At 32.3% G+C, this 16715-nt stretch overlaps 1 protein-coding gene and 1 long non-coding RNA gene across 4 annotated transcripts; one reads left to right on the forward strand and one right to left on the reverse strand.

Annotated features, from left to right (window-relative positions):
- Positions 1 to 5704: 5704 nt before the first annotated feature.
- On the reverse strand, positions 5705 to 10735 carry LOC107778570 (protein IQ-DOMAIN 3-like). 3 transcript variants are annotated; one of them, XM_016598860.2, is made up of 6 exons: positions 10547 to 10735; positions 9876 to 9959; positions 9443 to 9763; positions 9077 to 9298; positions 8431 to 8550; positions 5705 to 6673 (listed from the first exon to the last, which is right to left on the reverse strand). In XM_016598860.2, exons 2-6 carry the CDS (start codon positions 9933 to 9935, stop codon positions 6011 to 6013), a joined length of 1386 nt encoding a protein of 461 aa, XP_016454346.2. In that variant the 5' UTR covers positions 9936 to 9959; positions 10547 to 10735; the 3' UTR covers positions 5705 to 6010. The 3 variants fall into 3 exon arrangements, with proteins under 3 accessions (XP_016454346.2, XP_075110254.1, XP_075110253.1); XM_075254153.1 differs by having other exon boundaries at positions 10698 to 10716; XM_075254152.1 differs by lacking the exon at positions 10547 to 10735 and adding an exon at positions 10225 to 10398.
- A 4250-nt stretch (positions 10736 to 14985) lies between these two features.
- On the forward strand, positions 14986 to 16550 carry LOC142180651 (uncharacterized). Its single transcript, XR_012709282.1, has 3 exons — positions 14986 to 15237; positions 15994 to 16148; positions 16245 to 16550. It is a non-coding gene; the product is annotated as an uncharacterized LOC142180651 (long non-coding RNA).
- The last annotated feature ends 165 nt before the right edge of the window (positions 16551 to 16715 follow it).

Consider the following 16715-nt stretch of genomic DNA (forward strand, 5'->3'; position numbering starts at 1 on the left):
ATCTTCAGCATATTGGGATAAATATAGACAATGAATGTCCGATGTGCCACAATGAAGAAGAATTTATAGAGCACATCTGCATCAAATGTCCCCTAGTACATCACTTATGGAATGAGCTTGGTATCACTAAACCTACTCCAACATCTAACCAACACTGGCTCATCCACATTAAATCAGTTCCCTAGAATTAAATCCTCACACCTGGAATGGTCAGATCTCTTTCCCTTTCTAATCTGGGGAATTTGGGTTAATCACAACTATAACAACAACATAAAACCCTCCTTAAAGTCCATTTACAATTATGCAATTGAATTCCACTTCTTCAATACCAACCCCCCCCCCCCCTTCATAGGCTACCAAAGTAATCCAAGTTAAATGGCATGCTCATAAGAAAGGATGGATTAAGCTTAACATAGATGGGGCATGCAACAAAACAGACGGTGGAATATGGGGAGTATTTAGAAACAGTACGGAAAAGTGGATTCTAGGTTTTCATAAATACTGTAGTGCTCTATTTCCTTTACGCATGGAATTACATGCACTCCTGGAAGGACTTCAGTTGGCCTCAAAATTCAATCTCTACCCATTGAAAGTGGAAACAGACTCAACTGAAGTAAGTAACGTAATAAACAATGGACATTCAATTCTTACTAATATAATCCTTTCATGCAGGTCATTAATGCTCCAGGAGAAGGGCCTTCTACTACGACATAATTTCAGGGAAGGGAATGTTGTAGCTGATGCACTAGCCAAGGAAGCAAAAAACAAGTAAATTTAACCCAAGAGGAACTAAGATGCTTGTTGAATCGCCGATTTTTGTACATCAACTTTTGACAAAGGATATGTGTGGGGGTAGCCTATCTTTAAAAAAATTACCTATCTCTTTATGTAATATGTTTAAATCATTAGGGAACCTAAACATTACAAGTGACAACAGTTGTTTGCGAGAGGGGATATGTAGCCCCGATGTCACTATGACATGTAATATGTAAGACTTTATCTAGTATTATATATAAATTTCCAGTTAACTACTAAAAAAAGTATATGTTTCAAGCAAAGATACCAATATTTTTATACTACTTTTCAAAAAAGATATTATATAAAGTTTTAATTTTTATAAGACTAAATATATTTATATGTCGGTTTGATTATTTATTTTTGTTCGATACCAAATCAAACTTAATAAATATTAAATTATTAAGTCGGATTAATTCAAATTTTCGATTTGATTCCACTTTTCCACCGGTCACCATGCCTATGATGTTCATACTCCAACTTGGGAGCGGGTTGTGGGGTTTGTTTGGAAGCTATAGATTAGAATACTTGGTACATTGGTTTAGTTCATTAGATTAGTGGATTTATAATAGTTGTTGGCTATTTGTAAAAAGTTAAAATAGCACGGGCTAGCCAGTTTTTGGATTGGTAATTAAAAAATAGCAAGTGTTTGAAAAGTCATTGAAAAACTATTTTGTGGAAACATGGAAAGTTCAAGCATAATATGTTGGATAATGGAGCTCTTGCGTATAAACTTCCAACATATTATGTTGGAAGTCCAGCACACAGAAAGTTCCAGCATAATATGTTGGATTATGGAGCTCCTGCGTATAAACTTCCAGCATATCATGTTGGAATTCCAGCACATTATGAAATTCCAACATATTATATTGGAATCTCATACGTAAGAAATTTGAACTCCAGCATATCATGCTGGAATTATTTTGGATCTTTAAGGGCGTTTTTATTCAGATTTTATCTTTAAATGAAAACGTGGCTAAATTTCGATTACTTTTGAAACTACGACTATTTTTCAATTACCAGTTGTAAATTTGGCTATTTCTAATTTTTTCCCCCCGGTAAAAGCGAACACATGGGCTTAACACAATGTTTGGATCATTGTTACCCATCATTCTATGATGTATCATATTGTACTGTATTGTTTTGTCTTGTATCGTTTTATGAATACAATATTTGGATAGATTGTATTGTTTGTTGTTGTTAAATAATATTTTGCTGTTTGGTTTGACTGTATCATATTGTATTGTAATTGATAAGTTTATTAAAATACCCTCAATTATTTAAAGATTTAATTTATCAAGAATTACACATAAAAATAATTTAAGAAAACTCCTTTCTACTAATTATGTCTTATTTAAAAATTAAGCAATTAAATTCATGCAAATTCTATCGAAATTAGTGGAACAAGTTAATCTATAATACTATAAAAGTACGAATAATTTATGTTAAATGTTGAACGATTAAAATATTCTTAAAACATTGATCGATCTTTTTGCCCTTAAATATTTGTATAATTTAAGGATTTAATGGTAAATTATCTAATAATAGAATTATTTTTCGATTTAAACTACATATGTGCCCGACCCTACCACGTTGATCCCACTTGAACTAGAAAAGTACGTCCAATATTTTCTTTAAAAAAAAAGTTACCGTTCCTAATTACAATTCCTTATAACAAGGCACGTACTAAAAGAAAAAGTTAGTACTACCTCTAAAAATATTTATAATATTTTGAACAAAGTGGAAAATTCTTTGTATTAGTTCATATAAAGCTAAAAGCCTAAAACTAAATTAAGTTAGTATCCTTTATGATATATTTTGTGTTCCTAAATATTAGGGGTCACTACATAATTTAAATATTTTGAGTTAATTATTATTAAATTTTTAAATAAAAATAAAATAATAACTTTTTAAAATATAAAATCTAATTTTAAAGGATAAAAATATAGGGGAAAGTTTATATGAATATTTTTATTTTACATGATAACAAAGTGTTTCTAATAATACAGATGAGATTGTGTTCTTTAATTTATTTATTTTTACTTCAATATGAGTAATTGATTTCTTTACAAATTTCTCAAAGAAAATTGATGGATGTTAGATTAGGTTTCCAAAAAACAAGTACGTCCAAGTCTTCTATATATTTAAGTTTAACAAAAAAAATCCTTTGATTGATATATTTTAATTAGATGTTCATGTGCCATGAATGTCTAATTCAAAATTTAAATCAATTTATATTCAACTAAAAAGCAAAATACTTTAGAATATTATTTTTAATATAGTATGCATGATGACTGGTTAAAATAATTTAAAGTAACTGAAACACAATGATTGGATCGACTATGTGACAGAAGCAAAAATATGTTCCTATAGAATGTGAAAATCAACTGGAACTTTCCAAACAAATAGGATGTTTGCATAATATAAGACTATTGATTATATCTTTGTGTATCGTTTTGAAGATATTTCGTTTATGAATTTAAGTTTTTTTTTTCAAATTATCTATCTTTTTCATATTGACCTTATTCTAGATAATAAATATTTATTTTTATTTTTTTAATCAAATAAATATTTATATTGTTTAAGGTATTGATTTGTTGAGGAATACAAATGTTATTTTTAGAGCAATGGAATAATATAATTCTTTTAAATATATCTATTCATCATGTCCACGTAATTCTTGATTATTCTCGACATTACATATTTTAATAGTGGAGATTTATCCAAAAGTTTTAAAATTATTTTAATCTCAAACGACGTGGAATGAATTTCAAAATTACCCTATACTTCTTCGTAATTTTTGATAATATTTTCGAGTAAAAAAGTGTGAACTCGACGCAATTATGTGATTCATTTGATTACCATAAAAAATTTTACTCTTATATATGTTGAAATAATTGTGAAAAAACTTCTCAACAATGTTATGTTATGTATTAAAAAAATCATCTTAATAGGTGCCATATATAATTGTTTTTCTTGCATGATTGTGACTATTATTTTTGTTATATTTGAGGAGCGGGATGATCATTTTGAGTGAAAAATATACAAAAAGTGAAATACCATGCAATTTATTAAAATAATCATGGAGTATATAATGAATCCAAGGAAAAATACAAAATTGATAGCTTTCCTAAAAATAATTGCATTAGCTAGCCAAAAAGTATATAAATATATATATATATAATATACACATGTACAAAAAAATTATCTGCTATTATTTTTTAGAGTGGTTAAAATAAATATTTCTCTAAAATCTTTAATCATGTACTTGATTATCAGAATATGTGTATGATTAATATTTTATTTCTTTGAATAAGATAAAACAATAATAATTTTATTCGGGGTTATATACGACATAATTTAAATTCGACATAACTTATAAATAATTTTAAAACCCTCACAAATATGTCGTAGGATAGTAGTGAAAAAGTAATATTTTTTTGAGGTGATTCAAAGATGGACAAGTATATGTATCACTTTTAAGAGGATGAAGCCAAAGTTATAAAAGGAAATATACACCAAAAACGTCATCTATAAAGAAGTATTAGATATGATTCTATTACACTGAATATTTATATAGTATAAATACGATACTTTCTAACTTGACTAAATTGATCATCTTTGTAGGTTAAGAGTTAAGACGATATCATTTTGAATTCAGGTATCTTGTTAATGTAATAACATTAAGTTTTAGCATTTAAATGATTATTGTATTTTTTTAACGTTAATTACTTTATAATGATCATTTCATTTTGTAAATAATTTGTTACTAAATTTAGTTAGTTATTCTTTCACATAAAAGTTCTGACTAAAGATTTATGTGCAACGCACGTACATAGTAACTAGTGATATTAAACACAATAATAAGTACACTATATTCATAACTAGATCATAATAATAACAAAATGTTAAGTACACTCCATTCAAAATTTAGATTATAAGTAATACTATTTCCTAACAACATGACATATAATCCATAACTTAAAGTATATAACATAAAAGTTTTCTAACAACGTGACATATAATCCATAATGAAATACTCATATTATTAGAATAAAAATAATAATAAAAACGATGATTAAGAAACAAACGAAGGAGTTGGCAGAACAAAGATAAATAATAACATTGTGTACACTTGAAAACAACCAATATTATACAGCTAATTGGAGATAAAGTAATTAGAATTGAAATTACAAATCAAAGTAGAAGAAAGAATGAAACAAAAGGACGCAAAACCTATACCTGACGTTGGAGTTGGAAGCGGCAGAAGGAAAAAGAGTTAGGTTATAGGTTGAAGTTAAAATAAAAATAAAAAGATAAAGGGTAAAATAGAATTATAAAGTAATAAGTTAGGGCATAATTGGAAAGAAAAATAAAAAATAATCCCACCACACCAAATCGGTTGTTTTAAAAAATGAGACTTTTTATTGTTTCGGAACAATGGATTTAACAATATAATACAACCAATTTTAACTAAACCAGCAAAACAAACATTGCTTTGGGATAATAATGCAATATGATACAATGGGTAACAACCATCCAAACAAGCTGTAACTTTGATATATTGTTTCTCCTTTCAAAAGCTGTCTCCCCTCTGTATCCATTCATTCTTTGAGCGAAAAATTTATGAAGTTCCCCAAATCATTATGTCAATTATCATCATTTCCAATTCATATGTAATTTACACTAATTCAGAACTCATTTCCATTTGCATAAACTTCATTTCTACTCAAGCTCCTTTTCATCAAACAGCATCTGATCTCAAGAAATGCAGATGTTTTCTGCAGTTGCTTGTTGTTCAAACTTACCCGGTAAAGACGCGTACTTGTTATGATTTGACATTCAGGTTTAGGTTTAAGGCTATCTGTTTATCAAGAATCCCCTGAATTCAAGCAGATAAATACTAATTGATCTAGAGACAGAAAATAATGAACATTTAACTGAATAAATAAATAATCATATTACATATATAATCACAACCAAGGAAAATGTTTTCTTTAAAATGATTCACTATTATCACAACCTCACCTTATCAACAACTGTGGAAGAAAAGAAATATATAAGAGCAAGAACCATCCAAGGTAAGCCCAAATACAACGACAAATTAATAAGAACTTTATGGAGAAGGTGATTCCCCTTTTGATCTTTATTTTTTATCTGCATTTAGCTCATGTAGTAGGGCAATAGGATAGCTTCTTACTTGTGGCAAGAATTATTAGTTGATGACCTCGTTCACGTTATCCTCAGCAATGGAGGTGTTTAGGGATGTATTCTCAAACTTTGGTGGGCCTGAATGCCGTCTTGGTCTGGCCGGTGAAGGCGGGTAAGAGAGCCGTTTCTTGACAGACCCTGCTGATCCCTTTTCTGGTGTACCATTCTCCATGCCTAAAGGGTTTTGCAACCGTGTTTTTGCTTTTGCTGATTTAGTAGGTATCATATAACTCGGTACAGAGGAAGAGCTTGCCAAGCTCTCGTCATCTCTTATAGATGATACCCCGATGCTATGCCTCCTGTTGCGTTCTGATTGAACACTGATCATGCTTCGTGCATCATCATCTTGGCTTATTGCAGCTACTCTTGCCGATTTCAATTTTCTGGCTGCGACTGAATTGGCTGTCTTGAAAGGGGTCGTAGGAGATTGGTGACCTTGCTTTTGGCTGGACGGAGAAGAAGGGAGTTCTGAATTCAGCTGATGCCGAGCAAATGCCTTGGTAATTTCTCCTCCGGCAACACTCATACTGGTACTTCTAATGGACATTTGATCATTTTTGAGTTCCTTCGCGCCCATCCACCGATCTAACCAGCTCCAACCCCACTGAGGATTGGTTGGATCCATAAACAACAAGTTGGGAGATTTTGATGACTTCTTCCAGGTTTTCTGTCCAGTCAAAGTTTTTGTCACAAGCAATACTAAATATCTTCTAAATAACCGTGAACAACATCAGCAAAAAACCCAGTGAAATCGCACAAGTGGGGTCTAAGTGGGGTCTGGGGAGGGTAGTGTGTACACAGACCTTACCCCTACCTTATGAGAGTCTTCTAACTAGCGGTGAAATTATAAATTAAACGCATGCTAAAGTCATTCTGCTAAAGTAATTCTCTATTTAATGTTGGCAGAATAGCCTAAATGGCACTTGTACTTGTGCCACTTTGTCATGCCGGTCCCCAAACTTATCATTTTGCCAATTGAACACTTACACTTGTTCAAATCGTGTATAATAAACACTTATCGCAGGAGACTACCAGTGCGTGTAATACAATCTCTTACACGTAGGATGCCACGTCATTACTAGTGCCACATAGGAAAATAAACAATTAAAAAATAGGACTGGCCACCCAAACCTAATATTTTCTGTCATTTTACACCTTATGGATTATTCCACGGCATTGTTTATTTTCTCAGAAAGTATTTTTTTTTTTTTTTTTTTTTTGAAGAAAAATCCAAAATGCCCCAATAAACAACCTCATAGCCACCATTACAAAACCACCAACAAAGATCATCCTTTCAAATACCCCCAGCAACAGAAGATTTCCTAAGGGAGGCACTAACACCGAAGCGCGCAAGCACACACAAGTGCTGCAAATCTTCAACAAAAAGCAAAACTCCAGATATGCAAGAACACTAAGCCAAAAATCAGAAGCCGTTGGGGTAGTGAACGCCCAAAGATTCGGACTCCTTAGCGGCAAATTGTAACCTTGATTCACCAAGTTATTTCAACCAACTTAACCAAAACAAGTGCACTGGAAAAACAGTAACGAGACAGAGCCAAGGGGATGTTCGCCCGAGGATATGTGTTTCGCCGAAAAGTGTACAAATACCAACAGTAAGGGCCACCGGGCAAATTATTCCGGCGTGACCAGTTCCAAATAGCGAAACACAACAACAATAACCAAAACAGCTTCGTTCGTTAACCTAAAGAGTCGTCAGAATCAGTGACGCTACTACCACGGCTAGGGCAATGGAGCAGCGTCGTAGGAGGAACGAAACTCGCCGGAACCCTAATCAGTTGGGTTTTGATTAAACAAAAAAAGAAATAAGAAATGTAAAAGATTCTTTTGTTAAAGAAATAGAGAAAAATTGTATATTTCTGCCTGATTTTGTGATTTTGAAGGCTCATCCATTGTTTACAGTAGTATGGAGGGGAAAAGAGGGATTGAGGGCGAGAAGAAAGGTGGGAGAAACTGAGAAAGAGAAGAAAATCGGGAGGGGGAGGGTGGTAATTTTGATTAACTTATTAACTTTACTCTTTTTTTTAGTTTAATTCATTTTTAATCAAAATCACTAGTATCACTCTATTTACATGCGTGTGTTACACATAATTTATCCACCTCAGCTATGTCAATGACACATAAGCTCGGTCAATGGTCAGAAGGATTTAGAAGATTAGTTTTGAACGAGTGTAAGTGTTCAATTGGTAAAATGATAAGTTTGGGGACCGGCATGACAAAGAGGCAAAAGTATAAGTGCCATTTAGGCTATTCTGCCTTTAATGTTTAATAGGGAAAACGAAAGCAGATGAGACTAGGAAGCTACATAGTACATACATCCTAACCCTTCACATTCTCCGTCCATATGCATTGACTGCACTCTTTCCAAATGCTGATCATTTTGCGTAAAAGAAAAGAGCTAATTACCTGATGTGAATATGAATAAGCTAGTGCTCTTTCACGTCTCACTGCAGCTTCATATTTCTTGAGTAAGCTTGCTTCGACCTGTTCTTTTGATTGCACTGTGTCGTCCCATTCCTCCCCTCTCTATCAAAAGAAACAAGAATTGCTATTAGACAAAAAGCAAAAAATCCATTTCAAAACTTCCTATTATACAGATATAGATGCACGGTAATCATATAGAAAAAAGAAACAAAATATAAAAACAATTTGGCTGACGACATATAGAATGCTATAGGATGCCGGGCAGTTCAGAAAGAAACAAAATATTGGTGTAGAAAAGAATGTACAGAAATGCACAGACAAAGTTCAACCAAGAACAATTGTTACCCAAAATTGAAACAACACAGATCAGGTGCATAACTTTTAAAACTGTCAAATCTGCAAACAGTGAGTAATTATTCGATGGTCAAGTGTAGATATCAAGTTCCATTGCAGCATTTTTTGGAGTCAAAGTTTCCTTATTTAGAATATAACATTTCCTAATGAACTTTATTAAAAACATTAAGCATTAATTATTCGATACCTAATGAGGATCAAGTTCCAATGTTCCAGCAGTAATATCCCTTTTTTCAAGAAAAAAAAAGAGATGGAATAAAGGAAGAAAACTTACCCTCAAACTCTCGAGTTCTTTTGCATGTTTCTGCATAAGCTGCCTCTGGAGAGCTCGGTTCTCTTCCAACATCCTGATCCTTCTTGAACTAATCTGAGACTGCACACGGGAAAGCATTTGCATGCATTTTAGAGTATGGGCAGTTTGCCGTTCTGCAGTAGGTCCATCAGCAAGTGATTTGAGTCTAACAAGTCCTCTTAACGCCCTCAACGCTCTCCTAGCCTGCAGATAATAAACCCCGATAACAATTTCCATCTTAGTATCAAACCATTTATTACTAGCTTTACCGAGCTAATAAGGAAAAGCATCAAGCTGTCGTAAACTAGCTGAAAAGAAAAATGAATATGAGAATGTACAAAAGCATACCAGATATCCTCGAAATGCAGTCTGAATCCTGATTGTAGCTACTTCCTCCTTTGATTTGCCTGCAAACTTAGTCACTTTAGTTAACGGAACAACCTCCACAGCAACCTGGTTAGCTGCAGCAGAAGCTTCAGCAGCTGCAGAAGTGGAAGCTGCAACAGAATATGCATGTTTTGTCTGCTCCTCTTCTACTTCAACCAGTGTGACCTCTTCTACTGCAGGAACTGGATGAGGAGGAGACACTGAGGAAGCGACCAGGAACGCAGAATCTGGAACCGGATCCTTTTCTTTCCCAAACCATTTCTTCTTTGATTTACTTCCTTTCTGAAATTAAACTCAAGAACCGTTAGTCACTTTTAAATGAGGAAAAAATGCCTTACATCATACTAAAAAAACTCAATATAGCTACTCCACAAAACCTTGTTCGCGTTCTTACCTTAGGATCTGGGCTCAGAGCCTTCTTTACCGAAGAAAACCAGCTTCCTTTCTTCCCCATTTTCAATTTATTCCTCAATTTTCCCTATTTAAAAGACAAAACAAAGCACATTACGCGGCTGAATCAACCTTTCACTGAAAGATTCATCCCCATAATTCACATAATTAAGAGGAAGCTAATCCCCTTAACTTAAGATCACAATTATGCACAAATGTATATCTACTTTCCACATATATGTGCTCTAGAGAGAGTAGAAGGGTGAGGAAAGAACCTAAGATTATCTGAAAATATTAAGTAAAAGAATGTAACAACTGAAAGATCTATGAATTAAACAGTCATTTCTAATCACCTTCAGATAAAAATCAAGAAATATTCTGAATCCTTAGTCCCATAGTTGTCAAAAATCTCTTTAATAGATCACAATTGGTTCTTTATCTCAATACATTCTCAGCAACTAAAAACAGAATAACAGAACTAATAATCCAATTCAATTACTATATTACAGTTCTAAATATAGTAAGAAACATCATGGAAGATAATAAAAATATACACAATAACAACAACAGCCCACCAAAATAAAAGACATTAAAGAATATGACAATTGTACAGGAAAAAATACATATTTTGTCTGAATTGGAAGTTAAAGAAAGATCTGAAGTATGAGGAAATACCCTGTGAAAAAAAAATGGAGCTTCTTCAGATCTCAGAAAAATATCTAATTTGTTCTTCTTTATTTCAAAAAATGTAGCTTTATCTTACAATATATTCCTATTTTGTACACAGTAACAAAAAAAGATTAGTAAAGCGTTGGACCCCTCTTACTTTAGTACCCTAGTGTGATAAAAATTAGATCTTGATGAAGAATAGTGGAAAATTTCAACCATGAATGAGGGAGCATGAAAAAAGACCAGCTGGTTATGGGCCCCACTTGGGGTGTAAGTGGACCCCGCACTTGTAATTTGTGATTATCTCACTAGTATTTTATTTATCCGGTAGATAATGATTAGATGCTTCTGAGTTTTCTTGATTTGTTTTTAATAATAATAACAACTCCGGAAGCTGACACAGGGGTATACATGGACTGACTTGGTTCGGTTTTTATCAAAGTCAAATCAAATCAATTATATTGGTTTGAATTGGTTCGATTTTATCGAGTTTTTCGAATTTTGAATTTTTTGTTACTTGCATATTATTTCAATCTTACTTTGTTAAATATTTGATAAGTAAATATCTATTTAGTAAAAATATAAAAAAAATTACAAACATATTATCGATTAAAATATTCTTATGAAAGAATTCTATTAGTAACATATAATAGTTATTTCTTTAGTCGTCTAGCAATAATTTTTCATTGATATACACTCAGGTTAACCGAATTTAGTAATTAAACATAAAAATTAATATGATACATAAATATTAATAACCACTTCACATTCGAAAAAGATATAAGAATTTAATAGATTTTAACATATGATATGAATATGGAAGAACGAATAGATAGACGCATTTCAGTAACACTTGATAAGAAAGTGATCATACAACCCATTATTTAAGGTCAATAAATATGGAGCACTTCATATTCTATTAAAATTTATATCCCGCAAGAGAATCCCAAATATTTCTAGATATTTTTAAAGAAAATTCTATATAAAATCTTAAAAGTACATATAAAAATTATACTATATTTATATGTCGGATTGGTTCGGGTTTTTTTACTCAATACAAAACTAAATCAAACCAAACAAACTCGGATTTTTTGATCGATTTGGTTTGACTTTTAGATTTTTACGCCAACCCTAGCTGACACCATTAATTAAGTATTAATAAATCAGAAAGTAAAAGCATCCACAGCTAGAGAGGAATTAGAAACTGAAAAAGGTTAGTTTTGTAAAGATAACTGACAGTTACTTTTATGTGTAAAACAACAGTTGTCTAACTTAAAGTGCTGGTTTATTTGTAGGACTGTTACCTTGCACTTCATCAATACCCCTAAAACAAAAAAAGTACTCACTCCACATTAATTAATATACTCACTTTCTTTTTAGTCTCTCTTAAAAATAATATTTCTTTCAATATTTGTAGTAGTAATTTAACTTTAACATTTCACATGTTATATAGTTCAATTTCTCTATAACAATTTCGTTTGTTCTGAAATTTTTTGGCTGATATAGTGAAGTGTTGTTATAGAAAACATATATTATAACATACACATAAAAATCGGTTCCAAGAAAAACTTGGCTTTTATAATAAATGATTGTTACATAAGGATATTGTTATAGATAATAGAGATATGACTGTATTTAAGACAAAAAAAAATTTAAATTTTTTATTATTATTTTTAAACTTTGTGTCCAATCAAATTACAAGGAAAATTAAATATGATTTGGAGATTAAATTTACCACCTTACCAACAAAATAGAAATACAAAGTTGTTGAAAAGAAAAAAAGAAAACATCATAAAACATTTTGATTTTTTTCACTGAACGAGGATAAATTAAGTAAAATAGAAAGATAAACATGATGGTGTTATGAATTTTTTTGAAATTTCTTGCTATTCGATTTTAAAAGGTTATTAAATTATTATTATCTAATTCATTACTGAGCATTAGTGAGGTTTTTGAAACACTTAAATTGGGTAGACACAGTATACATTTACTGAGGATTTATCATCTGCGCCTCCTGAAAAAAGATAAGTCTTAGTATTAATATAGCTGGTCCATCCTATACTACTTAATATAGCTGATGAGAAATAACTCACACTTATTGCATATGTTGGATATCGAATTGGGTTTTTTTTCTCTCTTTTGGTTGGTATTTTAAAAAGTTTTTGACTGACTTTACGTCTTATTTATAATTGATCAAAATCATTGAATAATTAAATATTGAACATAGGAAAACAACCTCATGCTACTATGCACATTTGTAACAATCTAATAGGCAATAGCCAACATTTCTAGTGTACACTATGAAATTAAAAGTTTACCAATCAATCTTTGCAGGATTTATTAATACTAAATGCAAAATGAAAAGAAAAAATATGCACACACATGCCGTAGGCAGTTTCAGCAAGGTAATTCAAAATATAAAGAATTAAACATATAAAAAAAGTCAAGAAAATTCAATATCTATGATATATACATAAAAATAATTTTAATATATATAACGTATTTTTTCGGCGAAGAGGGTTTGGATGAACCCTTTTCGCCCAGGCTCTGCCCATGGCCGCATGAAATGAAAAGTACTCTAGTTTTGTGTAAACATTATGTGCCGATACTAGAAAATTATAGGGTACTGCATGTTAGGTATTTGTTCCTGATTCTTTTACCATATTTAGTTTTCGTATTTCTTGAGGGAAAGGACAACATATTTACTATAATTGAGTTTTCTCTCTTTTAAAAGGAAATAATAAATCTCTCATATTTGGCTAGTCCCTTTTCTTAAAGGAAAAGATTTGGACTTCTATAGATTAAGGATCTTTCCTTCTAATTCAATAGCATCCATAATGTAGCCATATGAGGTTTGGGAGTATTGTTTAGGGGGAGATTTTCGGGACAAATGTTAGCGTGCCACTTGTGTTTGCCTTTTTGTGAGGTTGTTCTTCCGATATTTTGTAATCCTTTTATATAGTGGATTGCTCATCTTTGCCCGTGGCGACGTAGGTCAATTGACCGAATCACGTTAGATGTTTGTATCTCTTTTGATAGATTTCTCTTTTGTTGTTTAATTTATCATCGTTCATAGTTTGCATTACTAGCTTCCGCATGACACCTGATCAGGGGCGATCTACGCCACCCGCAAGCTTTGGCCGAGACTATGCAATAGTATATATACATGTATGTGTATATAGAAGGAATGTATACAAATATTTTAAGTGGCACCCTCCATAATAAAAAGCTCAAGGTACCACTAGCAAGCACTACCATTTTCACCCAAATGGTGGGGGTTCGAACTTGGCCTCATTCTTTTAAAAGCTTTTGTTTGGTGCATTTAAGACAATTACAGGAGGATCATTTGTTTCTTCTTCTCTTTGTTTAATTGCTCTTTTTTGTTTACTAATAGGTCCTATTGACTTTTTCTTTGATCTTATTAGTTAATTTTGAAATTTCTTTTCTCCTCCATGATTTATCAGTAGATAAAAAAAATTAATTGTTTTCTCACAACTCTAGAAATCTATTTGAAGAAACCAAAATAAAAATAAAAAATAAAAAAAGAATTCTTGAATAAGTTATTATTTTAATCAATGATGAAAGTTTATTTTGTTGTTGGATTGTTCTAAAGTAGGACAATTGTATATAAGATCGAGTGAGTTAATTTTCATAAAAACCATAAATTGAAAAATGTTTGTAAACTTACTTAATATTTAGAGGTCTTATTAGTATAAGTTTTTTCCTTAAGTATCTAAATATAAAGTGATGACGAGTCTTTTTTCTTGTACAAAATGCATAATCCAGTTGAATTTTTATGTTTTTTTTTTCAAGTTATCATAATTATTACGTAATCTTTTTGTTAGATCGATTTGTTTATATTAACTCTAAAGACGAATAACCGAAACCGAAATCCAATATACTAAACCGATTAAATTTATACTTTATTTAGATAAAATAAATTGTAATATGACTACGTTCAAAATTTTTGACACCCAAAACCTCTAAATCCTGAATCCGGCTCTGCATCTAATTATTTCAATCTAACACTGTCATAACTCCGCTTTCACGTGTCTGTCACGTTTCAATTAAAGCCAAAAATAATGGCATGAGTAAATCGTATCAGACACGACATTTTGCTCTTTGTAGTAGCTGATAGATGTGCTTTATAGTTGTGGATGATCCAACCAAGGCTGAATAAAAGCATGTATACAAGCTCGTAAGGAAAGACGTGATCTTACTCAGGAAGATAATGATATTATTCATGAGGCTAGCAAATGGAACCCGAAATTAACTGCTGGACATTTTTGCAATAATACACAAATGGCACTGTTCACTACATAAATGTTCCAACCCGACACATTATCAATCAATACCTTGTAACTAATTTGCTGTGAGGATAACGACACTTTCAAATATAGCCAAAACTTGTGCATTTCCTTAACTCATATATATTCCATCTTTCAATACCCCCCTTGCCCACATTTCATGCTTCTTCCCTGATCCAATTCCTCGTGATTTAGGAATAGTTTCTTGTTCCCTTAGCCAAAAAGAAGAAAAAAAAACTCTTAATTCTTATCATCACAAGTAAGACCCTTGAGTTTGTGAAAATATTAACTCAAGCTAGCTAGCTTTATTATTTGTCATGAAACTTAAGGCTAGCTTCACTTCCATTTTCTTCCTCCTACTCCTCTTGATGGCACCTTGTTCTTCTTCAGGTATGTTCGTCCTACTCCTCCTGATGGCACCTCGTTCTTTTTTATTTATGATGAACCTTGAGTCATCAAAGCTTTCATGACTCGGCCTGGCCCGTACGCGACTGGCGCTTCAAAAGGCGAAACTCTCGGCCATAGTTTGGCAACCGATCATTAGTAGGGGTCTTTAATCTTTTGATTAGAGTAGGGGTCACGAGAGAGCAGAGCTACCGCCTGCCATAGTTACGAGTCTGTTTATAGTCGCGACTGTTGTCATAGTCAACAAGGTTGAAATTTCTAGGAAAAAACTTCGAATTGGGAGGGCGATCCTCCCAATGAACTGGTCGTACCCCAAACCAACACATGTGAACAAATAGAGTATAGTAGGGTGCTTAAGAGAACCATGTCGAAAGAACTCGACAAAATGAACCCGTAACTTGGGGAGAAGGGGCGCCTTCCTATCTTTTGATTAGGAAAGTGACACATACCAGAGGTAACTGATTTACTATAATAATAAATAGAGTCAATGTGACTCCTCCATGGGAAGAGCCACTTCCTTCTTGCTTGATTGGGGGGATGCCCCTTGTTGGTCCCGAGGGACGGAGGAGGCTAGGTTAGTTGTGGTATTATTCTCTTTGGACGAAGTCCGCATAATTTTCTACAAATGTTCTTCAAATACCTAATATGTAGCTTCCCAATCTTTTCAGCAACCAATCAATATGGGATTTTGTCATGTACGTGAGATGTTTATGAATAATATAAATGGTGTTCTCTTGATAGGGAGAAGGAATTTGACAAACATGGATTCGGATATTTATATCGATTATAGAGGTCCTGAAACTCATCCTCACAATCCTTCACCAAATCGATCCATGGGACGACATAATGGTCGCAAATCTAAAGGCATTAGAGCTACTAAGCCTGGCCTAACTCATGTGAGAAATCTCTCTTCCTACTGGCTACTACACACGAAGTAGCATTAGAGCTATGTTCATTTTTTAAGTTTGATTTAATACATGGTTTTGTTGCAGGGGAAGAAAAATCATGGATGAGTTGGTATGAAAGTTTGATTTAGTTGAGTGTTTTTGAAACTTGGAAGGAGCAATCATCCAGGGTGTGTTTCATTAATTCTAGGTTAAACGAAGCAAAAGAAAGATGAGTTAAAATTTCTTTGTTTTCATCATTGGAATATGGTAATATGGAGAATGTTTCTTAAATCTGCATGCAGATGAATATATGTAATTAAATATGAAAAGTAGTACATTGAGTTTTTTCTATTTAAAATATATCTACTACCATAATTTGTGTAAATGAGGATGTGATTTTATTTGGTTCAATTGCCTTTATTGTTGATCAATAAAATCATTAGAATTGTGTATCAATACATGACCATAACTCAACACATCCCCAATAACGGGGAAAATGACACTGTATAACCGCTCTCAAAATAATAACCGAAAAATTATATATTTTTTGTATATATATACATTTTACATGTTATA

The sequence above is a fragment of the Nicotiana tabacum genome, chromosome 5 (assembly GCF_000715075.1).
Source record: "Nicotiana tabacum cultivar K326 chromosome 5, ASM71507v2, whole genome shotgun sequence".
NCBI classification, from domain to species: Eukaryota; Viridiplantae; Streptophyta; class Magnoliopsida; order Solanales; family Solanaceae; genus Nicotiana; species Nicotiana tabacum.

Coding starts and splice junctions, on each gene's coding strand:
- LOC107778570 (XM_016598860.2), bottom strand. CDS start 9,935: ATGGGGAAGAAAGGAAGCTGGTTTTCTTCGGTAAAGAAGGCTCTGAGC. Junction 8,551..9,076: donor AAGAACTCGAGAGTTTGAGG/GTAAGTTTTCTT, acceptor TTCTTTTGATAG/AGAGGGGAGGAATGGGACGA. Junction 6,674..8,430: donor CTTATTCATATTCACATCAG/GTAATTAGCTCT, acceptor TTGACTGGACAG/AAAACCTGGAAGAAGTCATC.